The 11281-nt window shown below is 37.5% G+C and overlaps 1 protein-coding gene across 1 annotated transcript in view; it reads left to right on the forward strand.

Moving 5' to 3' along the window:
* Nucleotides 1–711: 711 nt before the first annotated feature.
* SNX2 (sorting nexin 2) overlaps nucleotides 712–11281 on the forward strand; it is a 28405-nt gene continuing 17835 nt past the window's right edge. The window contains exons 1-2 of the mRNA XM_009284155.2: nucleotides 712–825; nucleotides 10130–10293. Coding sequence (XP_009282430.1) covers nucleotides 792–825; nucleotides 10130–10293 — 198 coding nt within the window. The 5' untranslated portion in view covers nucleotides 712–791. The remainder of the gene's footprint in view (nucleotides 826–10129; nucleotides 10294–11281) is intronic.

Below are 11281 nucleotides of genomic sequence, written 5' to 3' on the forward strand. Positions count from 1 at the left end.
AGGTGTGTATTTATTTTGTGTGCAAGCTATGCATTTGGTAGCCCAGCTTCAGTATTGCTTTAATTTTCCTGAGTGTCTTCAAGTACTTCTCTTTTTCACAAGGCAAGTTCTAGTCTTCAGTGAATTAAAAGAACTGTATCTGTGGCAAGCCTAGCTTCCATGTCAGTACAATGTCAGTCTCTGTGGCAATAATCCCCAAATTCAACCTGTTGCAAAGATACCAAATTCCTTATGGCTGCAATCAGCCTTGAATTGTTTGAATGACATTAATGCACTCTTTTAATCTCTGAAAAACTGGTATAGAGCCCTTGGAGATTTCTTTATTAATTTTTTTCTATGTACAAATCCAAATCTAAATACAAGGCTTTCCAAAAGGAACGTAAAAATCAAATTACATTCAGCAATACTAATAAACTTATTATTGATATTTCTGTAGCAGCTTTTGTTTCATGTTAATTAAACTTGAGGAAACGGGCGATTTTTTTTTTCCTCTCTGACAAAGAAATGAAAAGAGCTGTTGACTAGCTCATATCCTTTGTTCATTGTTACCATGCTAGGAATAGGAAATGGAAATAGCTGACAGGGTTTCCTTTCTGTACTTCTTGCCTTGTTTCTTTGCAATGAAAGAATGTTTGTTGCAATAATTCTTATATACTGACACACGGCAACTGGTTCTCTGATAATTATTTCACTATTTTTTTAAACAGTCAAGTCCTTCATCTCCAGAGCCAGCAAGTCTTCCTGCAGAAGACCTCAGCACAAACTCCAATGGTCCAAAGCCAGCAGAAATCATGCTAGATGATGACAGGGAAGACCTCTTTGCTGGTAATTGTTCTTTTCTTTCTAATGTGTTTGCATAAACTCTTTTGCTCTTGGACTGAAAGGAATGTGCTTTTCTGGGAAGGAGGGTTAAAACCTTTTTATGCTGTAAAAGGACATTTTCTTGGCTGTAAGGAAATATGAAGCAGTAACCCAGCAATGGAAACTTCAATTTTAATTTTATGCAATTTAGTATTGTAGCAAATCTTAACTGTTGCTTAACCTGTTGAAGGTATGCTTCTTGGAAAATTCATTAAGTAATGAATTAGTGCCTCTAGCTGTCATCAGTCATTCTTTCCCGAGTTCAACAATCATGTATTTAATTGCAGTCCTATGATCTTCTGCAGTATGTTGTCAGATTTACGAACTTGCAGAAGTAACACACTAAAAAGGAAAAATAGCCGAGATTCTTCTTTGCCCCGAGTTGCTTGTTTTACCATCATTAACACATCTTGCTATTGATTGTATGTTGTTGTAAAACTGTTTTGGAGTGTAGCCTTTTATTTCAAACTCAAAGTAGAAAACTTAATCTTGCTTAGTAGTGAAAACAAAGTGATATGTGACTTCTTTTCAGGATTAGATGAGTTTTGTTGGTAAATTAAAATTGGGAATATTTTTTCACCAGATTTGCACATGTTGTTTCAGGTGTAAACACTTCTATTGCACTCTTAATGTTATGTATTTTTGTAGCATAACTGAATTGCTCTCTCATGTATTGAATTAGTGACACTTTGAGAAACTTATTTAATAGAAAAGTTTAATATAAATTTCTTAACTAGTTTTGACAATGTATGGATTTTTACTTGTGGGACTTCGTAGCGTTAAGTTTGTTTACTAAATACAGGTTTCTCAGTGGTGTGTACTGTCAGTGCATAGTGTGGCAGTGTTAGCTGGTTAGTGACGTGTTCTGCTGACAGTGATAACAGTATGTATCATTATGTAATTAAAAATATTCAAATCTGTGTGTTACCACATGACTTAGGTTACATCCTAGTTTTCTACTTAATAACCATGCATAAGCTGTCCCAGTCTTTTTTCCAGTTACAAAGAAATAATAATGCGGATTGTATTACAAGCTGGAGGGTGTTTCCTTTTTCAGAAGACTCTTTTGTTATTATGAAAAGGTAACAAATTGGCATATGGGACCAGTCCTGTCATTTCACTAGTGCATGATTCTATCTCTATTACTTGACGGTACTGCATGTTTTGGAGAAAGATGTATGAAAGTTTTGATAAATAATCAGTCAATAGACAACACATTTCTAATGCTTCATTAATCAGTCACTACTTTGGTGTTGGTTTTTGAATGTCCTAATGTGGGTTATGGTTGCCTTCAGTTACAGGTGTAGGAACATTAACTATTCAGGAAAGGAGATGTAATACTTGGAGTATCTTATGTACGTCAAAAGGTGGTTCTGAATGCTGCTTCTCAATACTAACACTTTTCCTATTGCTACATATTGAGTGAGTCAGTTGGCAGTCTGCTTTGAATACAGTGCTCGTCTTCATTGATTCCCTGATGTAATAATTTGAAAGGAAACTTTATAGCCTTTAGTTCTGGGCTATTTTGTATAGATAGGTGAATACACATACCCTTACCTTTGTTCTGAACTTACTAAATTTATATGTGCGTATGTTTGATCTTATATTTGCTCATCACACTGGTAGAATGTATTGACTAGTTTACTAACTCTCTGAAAGTGTTTTAAGAGAAAGAGAGAATAAACAATAGAGGGTAGTCTTACCTTTTGTATTTATATTACCTGATCTTATGACTTATAAAGACCAGCATTGCTTTAACAGTGAAGCTTCCTAGTACTAGTAATTTGGTTATTTAGCTTCAGTATATAAAGCCAGCTTTTTATAACCATAGAGCCATCTGGCATGGATATTTTAGGAAAGCCAATTCTCCTTTGGATAATATTAAGAAAAAAGGTGGCTGGAGTAAATATTGAGGGGAACCAGACAGAAGGAACAAATGTTAGCAGCCAGATTGTTTCAGCTGAAATGAATGCTGTGAGGAAAACACACAGAACTGATTTAATGAGTTTGAGTTTTGCTATGGAAGACATTCTCTTAAATGCATGCAGCACTGAACTGAAAGCATCTAACGTACTGCATGTCTAACACAACTAAGACTGGTCTTTAAAAGGTCAGTTTATATACAGATTGAGGCTAGTACAAACTCTCAAATGGGGGGAAGAAACAAGACTGATTTATGGAGCCTAAGGCAGAATATGACATGTTTCACAGTATCCTGTTCTAAGCAGGAAGTTTGCATAATACAGCTGTACCCTAGTGATGAACTTCTGGTTTTGTGTCGCTGTCAGCATAGGCGTTGTCAAAAACGACGTCTAATTTGTGTTCCAGTGCTGTGCACTCTCAAGTATAACTATTTTTTCTTTCTTAGGACTGTTTTGCTAGACAATGATGTTAATCCATCTGATTAACTTTCTGATACTGGTTTGCAATGAATAGAAACAATGTGAGAAGTCAACATGAGATGTCTATTTTCTTGCTCCCAGCATGATTGCATAAGCCTGGCTTTCTGTGAAAGCAGGACTTAATTTACAAGTGAGTGTGACTGGGTTTTTTTCTTCAGCATGTTGAAATTCCAAAGAAACCTATCTTTGCACAGCTTATAGGAACACTTAAATGGAGAGGAAGAGAATAAGGTTCCACAGCTTTCTAACTTACGTTGTTCCTTCATATTGAATTATTAGACACTATAAAATCCAGGTCAAGGAAATCCTATGGATGGCTTCTGAAAGGAGAGACTCTGATTCTTTGGAGGCATAAAAAAATCTAGTTTTGCAGACTTATTTGTAAAAAATGTGATGGTATGCCTTTGTAGCTGTTGTAGGCTTGATAAATCTTTTTCATTATTCTATGTAATAATGCAACCTAATAGAAAAAGAGGTGAGGGAGAAAAAATTATATGATTTCCTGTACTGTTTTAATGCAGTTCAGAAGCTGGGGGGTTTTTTAGGGTTTTTTGACTATACTTAAAACCTCTTTGCTATTGTGTTTCTGAGTCAGCTACAGGATAGTATATGCAATAAAATGTTTTAGATATTCATTACCTTGTCTCTGGTGACTCATAAGTGCTTTGGCTAAACTATCAAAACCGGGTTTCACAGGTGGAAGAAAATAAGTTTTCCATCTGTCATTGGAGACCAGTAAATTTTGTTGCTGCATTCATTAGTATTGTAGTTCTTGGTTCTGCAAAAAAACAAGCTGTCCTGCTAAATCCACTTAAGCACTTTCACCCTTAGAATAAAAGTTAGTGTGTTGATTATTTGGCCAAGAAAGAATTACTTTATCTTACCTTGTAGACCTCTTATGTGTGGAGAACATAGAATCATAGCATGGTTTGAGTTGGAAGGGACCTTAAAGATCATCTAGTTCCAACCCCCTGCCATGGGCAGGGACACCTTCCACTAGACCAGGTTGCTCAAAGCCCCATCCAACCTGGCCTTGAACACTTCCAGCGATGGCACATCCACAACTTCTCTGGCAAACCTGTTCCAGCACCTCAACACCCTCAGAGTGAAGAATTCTTCCTTATATATCATCTAAATCTACCTCTTTCAGTTTATAAGCCATTACCCCATGTCCCATCACTACATGCCCTTGTAAAAAGTCCCTCTCCAGCTTTCTTTTAGGCCCCTTTCAGGTACTGGAAGGCTGCCGTAATGGTCAGTGCTCAAAATCGGGTAGTATTAGGAGTATCTTGAGGGGCTTTGGGGTGTGTCTTAAAATGTGGCTGTCCATAAGCTTGTACTGTAGAGTGAAGAACTAGATACCAAATTAGTCTTCCAAAATGACGGCCTAATGTTCTGCATATAGCTGCACAAACGTGCCATGGACTGCCTGTGCAGGACATAGCTCTCTGCCTTCTGCCTCTAGTGCTCATAGATGACAAGCAGGGCTGTGAAGTTATATCAGTTCTTTGTCACCATTTTTGGAAAAATGGAAAATTACAATTTTTCCTCTCCCCTAGTCTGGTAAAAGATTACTTTTGATGTTCTTTTGTTTTTTCAGCTCTGAAAGGTGTTTGGGAATGGATTGACGTATGCAAATATCTAGCTATTGTGTCCTGGGGGAAAGGCAGTGTGTTGGGGGCAGGGTGATGTTTGGTTTTATTGCGTTTTTGTTTTGTTTTTCTTCAGGTAGTGATAGATTTGTCTTAGGCTTTTTTCCTGGGAGTTGATACAGAAAAGGAGGTGCTAATTCTGTGGACCAGACATGACATACTTTAAGCCCAGCTGAACAGCAAAAGTTTCTAGCTGATGGTGTCTGTCAGGCTGTTGTCATGTGGTGTGTCTGATCAGAAGAGTTTGGTGCAGATGCCTTGCTGCTTTTTAGAAGCTGGTTGTTCAGTTCTAGGTCTCTTCTGCAAGATACAAATGCACAAAAGCATGTAAACCTACAGTTTTGAAGTCAGAAGAAGGCCTTATTAGTGGCTGACTGCTCTGTTAGACCTATTTCTGTTCTTAAGATTCGTCTTAGTACTCCTGGTATAACAGTAAGGGTCATGGGCTATGACTTAGGTGTAGTAGTTCTCACAGTCAGTTCTGTTAGGATATCTGTCTCTGAAAAATTGCTACACCTGGAGAAGCCTTTTTTTAATAACTTGTCCTCTGTTCTGGACAACAGTTTCTACTTCGGTTTACTTCCATGTTTATGTGATCACCGGAGTAAACTTTCAAAGATAATAAGCCAATTTAAACACTTGAGCCATGTCAGAATTTCAGAGATCTGTCATTTAGAAGTGTGACCAGTAAAAATAACTTACTCAGCTGAAGTGAGCTGCTAGTGAGGAATTGCAAACTTGCACTTTCTAAGATGATGTTTGACAAATACTGGTGGTGAAAAGTATCGAAACAAGAGCTGTCTAATGCTGAGATTGAGCCCCATGCTTGAGTGCTGATAGGAACTTGGTGTAGTTGGCTGTAGAATGTTAATTAAACACAAATAGTTGTCTTCTGCAGCAGGATGAGATGTTTTCATGTTCTTTTGGAGCTAAGCATCTTGACAGTCATCCATAACAAAGACTGTTTATGGATTGTAAAGTAGGTATTTATGTGTAGAAGTCTTACAGCATAGGATTGGTGGGAGTGCTTAATATGTGCTGATAACTGCCATAGCTGATGTGAGTGTTGGATCTCAATATTTTCCTCCTAAAAGTTGGACAGTGCAGTTGCCTCTCTTTATGCAAGAAGAGCTTATGCTTTTGAGAACTTCCCAGGAAAGCAAGACATCTACATTTCATTTTTCATGCAAATAATAAAACAGACTATTAAAAAAAACCAACCACAAACCCACAGCCTAATACCTAAGTTTTCAGGGGAAAATCTAAAATTAATAAATCGAGCAAATGTTTCTGAAAGTGCCATAGTTTCTACTCTGAAACCTACCAAATTAATCTTTCCATGGGGGAAAAAAAAACCCCACAAAACAAACAGGAGAATTGTCAATGACTTTTTAATCTAGACCATGTCACCTGATTTCTCAAGGTGACAGAATGTATATAAGAAGCTTAAATGCCGGAGTTCATCAGAACAAATCTATTTTTTGGGAAAACAGATCTCCAGCTTGTGTACTACTCAAAGACTGAAGGGAAAAAAATAGCTAGAAAGTGTAAGAGCCTCCTGTTATATAGAGCTAATACTTCTTTTTCCCTTCAGAATCTTTTAATGCTTGTGTACAACATCCTTGTCTCTGTCCTGCTCTGTCCTGTCACCGCCTTCCACTATCTTTTCCATTTCACTCTTCTAGATTTACGTAATGTCCAGGATGCATGCAAACTTGGGGGTGAGAGGTAACAGGAGGGAGGATGGCATAAATTCTCCTTTCTTCTTCCTAAAAGAACTGACCTGCTGCTATCAAACAAACAGATACTATTTTCTCCGGGTAAGTTCTTCCAGGAAAATAGCAAAGGAGGGCTAGTAGGCAGCACCTTTAAAAATTTGCTCATGCCCAACCAACCTGGGGTCGCACAGCTTTAGAAATCCTGGTGCGGACAAAGTCTAATGTTGCTGGTCTTGCTGAAAGGAAATCTCCTTGCCTTTCCAACTGCTTGTTCCTGCTGCTTTCCTTTTACAGAAATAATGCACCATCTTAACAGTATCTTCAGCTATCTGCAGAACAGTAGCAGGGGGCTAATCCTGGTTTGAAGTTCATGTGATACACAGCCTAGATCAGCTGATAATACTAATGGGTGTGTGGATACAAGTTTGAAAAAGAGGAGGGCTGGGAAGGAGTGTGCTTCTGTTTCATCTGATAGCAGTGCTGCTTTGTTACATTGAATGCACGCTTTTTTCATGAAGTCATACTTTTACAGTAACAGGAATGTTTTCACAGCTGATGAAAGTGAGAAATCTGTGTGCTTTGAATTGTTTCATGACTTGTTTTATAAGCCTGTCTAAAATTGGTAGGTACAGAGAAGTGCTTAGTGGTAATTAATGGTTTGTTTCCCAGACACACGTGCTGGAATGACTTGTTTTATAAGCCTGTCTAAAATTGGTAGGTACAGAGAAGTGCTTAGTGGTAATTAATGGTTTATTTCCCAGACACACGTGCTGGAATATAGCTGATGATAGAAAAAGGAAGAATTGAAGTGGAATGGATTTCTTTTATAATTTTTTATATTTTATATCATATTTTATATATAACTTATGTTACATATGTATATATAATTTTTTCTGAGAAATGTTTCTGTGAAACAGTTGTTTTTATAACATATAACCTGTATGTTGAATGCTGTTAGCCATCAAAGGAGACAACTACCTCTTTTCCATGTTTAAATGTTGTTCTTCTACCAATCTAAAAGTGTTTTTTTGCAACTGCCTCAGTTGCAAAAGCATGACTTCCCACCTGATCTGAGGTTTTGAATTTAAGTTCTTTATTGGTTTAAGATGCAGTATCCCTCCTGTGGCATTTGAGGGCAGGAAGCACCAGCAGTATTCTTTAGAAAGTTTTAGCAGTAAGAATAAAGCAATGGTAGGAAAATAAATCTTTTCAAAGAAAGCTTTTAGATAATCTTTGTTCATATTAAAAATGGAGAATATAATGTGCTATAATGTGCTTGCTTTTAAGTTTAGTTTGCAAGTACTACAGAAATCTGTAATTTGAAATTAGGAAGAGCATTGCCAGCAAGTTGAAGGAAGTGATCATTCCCCTCTGCTGAGCCCTGGTGAGGCCAAACCTGGAGTGCTGAGTCCAGGTCTGAGCTACCCAATACAAGAGAGACATGGACAGACTGGATTGAGTCCAGTGCAGGGCTGTGAAGATGATTAAGGGCATGAAGTGTACAACATATGAGTGGAGACTGAGAGAGCTGGGGCTGTTCAGCCTGGAGCAGAGCAGGCTTGGGGGAATATGGGCACAAATAAAAATACCTAATGGGACAGAATGGAGAAGAGGGAGCCAGGCTTCTCAGTGGTGCCCACTGACGGGACAAGAGGCAATGGGCACAAATTGAAATACAGATAATGCATAAGTAAAAAATGTTGATGGATTTTTTTTTTTTTTAATGGTGAGGTTGGTCAAGCACTGGCACAGGTTGTTCAAGGAGGAGGTGGATTCTCCATCCTTGCAGATGCTCAAAACCCATCTGGATGTGGTCCAGAGCAGCCTGCTCTAGCTGACCCTCCAAGCTCAGCAGTTCTGTGATACACTCCAAAACAAAGTGATGACAGCAAACTTTGTCAGCCTCAAGCCAGAATGAGCGTCTGCTTCAAACCACGTTAAGGCATAGTGACCTTGAAGTTTGTTTTCTCAATTTATTTTGAGCTTTGGTATCAAACAAAATTTAGGCACACAGTCATTTCCATCCCTGAAATAGAGAAGTGTGGTTTTGTTAATTTATGAAAAACATCAAGGATTGGCAAAAAAAGTGTTACAGAAGAATGAGAAACAGAATTGACTACAGAATATCTCTAAGTGGCAGCAGGGATAAAGCTGAGTCGTTTTGATATATTGATTATGAAAGATCATAATATTACTTTTTGCAGTAATAATGATATGGTTCATTGGATGCTATTTCCAGTTCTATTTTTATGTTGCTAGTAGATTACAGGCTGTTCTGGAGAAGCAAACAATCCTACGTTGGACAAAAATGAGACTTTTTTTACACGCAATATAACTATTTCACAAATTTTAAAGTAGATCTGATCTTTAAAATTCCTCTTAACCATTGAGTAAGGACTAATTATATTGATTATATGCACCAGGCTTTAAAAAGTTTGGAAGAAAGATGGCATATTTTCTTTTCAAAATTGAGTGGTTCATATAGACAGATGTTGCAAACACAGCTCTTTTCCAAATTGCACAGTAAACCTTTTTGGTAACTTTGTGTAACTTCGAGTGGATCTGTTTTAGTGCTTTTTTACCTGCTTGGTAAAGTACTTGCCACAGGAAATCTAGAGATTGAGATCAGCTGGGAAGTCAATTTTGGTATCAAATGACTGCTCTGTGGTCTATATTATCTTTTAAGGAACTAGAATTCTTGAAAATGCACAGTTAGCAAGAACCACAGCTTTAGTTATTTAAACTAGAACAGGAACTTCTCCATACCCAGGAAGTGTGTAGTTTGCCAGTGGTCAAAACCAGTTAGTGGAGGAAAGCATGTGGGATTTGTAGAGCAGAGATTTACATCCTCTTTAAAGATAGATGAACTGTCTACAGTCTGAAGAAAATATTCAGTTTCTAGTGAACTGTTTTAAGTCCCAAAGAGACTGAAGATAGATAGAGACTAAAGATAGTTAGTCTTACTAGACAGAATGTCTCACCTGCTAATATTTCTGTTTTACAGGTTGTGGGCTTTTACCGGGGGCATATTATGGTTGTGTAACTTTATTTAACACATGGCTTGGTCTGCTCAGTTATCAGCCTATATGACTAAATCAGCTGTTGTTCAGAGAGCTAAAACTAAAATTGGTACAGGTGCTGAAAGAGCTTCTTGTGTGGTAAAAAAAAAAATCATGAGTTTTCATAATATCTCATGCAGAAATAAATGACTTATCACTTGTAACTACTTTAAAAGACTCTTTGCCTAACAGTATATTAAAAAAAAAATTGCAATATTAATCTTACTTTAACCCATTATGCACTAGAAGCTCAAATGTCACATCTAGTTTTACCTATGTATTGAAAGAAATTATCTGGCACAAATGGATGCTATTTACAGATGATCTTATTAAACTTGAATATCATAATTTTTTAGTGTGCGTGTTTGTTATCTTTGTGATGCACATCCATCTCTATTGCACAAAAACTTCTTTGCTAACTCAAAATGTTTACCTAGAAGCAACAGAAGAAGTTTCACTGGACAGTCCAGAGAGGGATCCAATACTTTCGCCAGAACCTAGTCCTGCAATCACTCCTGTAACACCTACTACATTAGTAGCTCCCAGAATGGAATCGAAAAGCGTACCAGCCCCGGTGATTTTTGATAGATCCAGAGAAGAGGTATGCAGTAAACTTCTAAATTATGGAAATGTCTTGTTTGTTTTTTGAAGTTTTTTTCTTCTTTTAAAATGACAGTTCCTAAATATTGACTCACTGAATCATCCTTTGCTGAAGGGAAGTATGTAAAAGAAAACCTCTTCTGTTTATTTTGCATATAAAGTTTAGTATGAATTTGACTCATGAATATACCGTAACAATTCATTACTTAGGTGATTATATTGGAGATCTGTGGTGTGAGGAGTAAGATGCTCAGAACAGATACTGTAAAAGTGTATGTAGGAGCAAGCTGTGAGCTTGATGCAGGAGAAACATTAATGATGTATAACCCTTTACTAGCATGTTACAGGTTTCAACTTGGATTTCTGAAGCTGTTGTTAATGGGGAAACGGAGGAAGCAGTTGTTAGTATTATCCTGCATGATAACAAACAGCTGAGGCTAATGGTAGTTTTAACATTGCTATTTACACTTGGTGTTCCATTCAAAACCTGGGCATTGCCGAATGCCATTCATTCTGGAATGTTTTTACTAGACAGTGCCTCTGCTAAATGAGTTTGCAGACAAGACTTGCCTGTGACTCAATGATGGCTGCTTCCCCAGATACCACAAGATGGCATTTTATTCTGATTTTTTCTCCCTTCAGCCCTGGTACACTGTCCCTTCTGCCATGGTGTTTCTTAAGACCTCTGTTTTTATCAAACTTATGTATATTACGTGAAAGATTATGAAATTCTGCATGATTAGAGCTCAGGCAGGTATCAGAAAGCTCTGTTACTTTTCCCTTCCCAAGCTCTTCCGCTACAGCTACCATTAATAAAAAGGAGTATCTGTCCTTTGATTAGAGGCATATAGAAACATCACCAATGAGAGTGGTTTTTGAACCATAGTATCTGCTAGCATTGGAGGAATCACAGAATCATAGAATCATTAAGGTTGGAAAAGACCTTTAAGATCATCGAGTCCAACCATCAACCCAACACCACCATGCCC

Source organism: Aptenodytes forsteri, unplaced genomic scaffold (assembly GCF_000699145.1).
Source record: "Aptenodytes forsteri isolate BGI_AS27 unplaced genomic scaffold, ASM69914v1 Scaffold69, whole genome shotgun sequence".
In the NCBI taxonomy this organism is placed as follows: Eukaryota; Metazoa; Chordata; class Aves; order Sphenisciformes; family Spheniscidae; genus Aptenodytes; species Aptenodytes forsteri.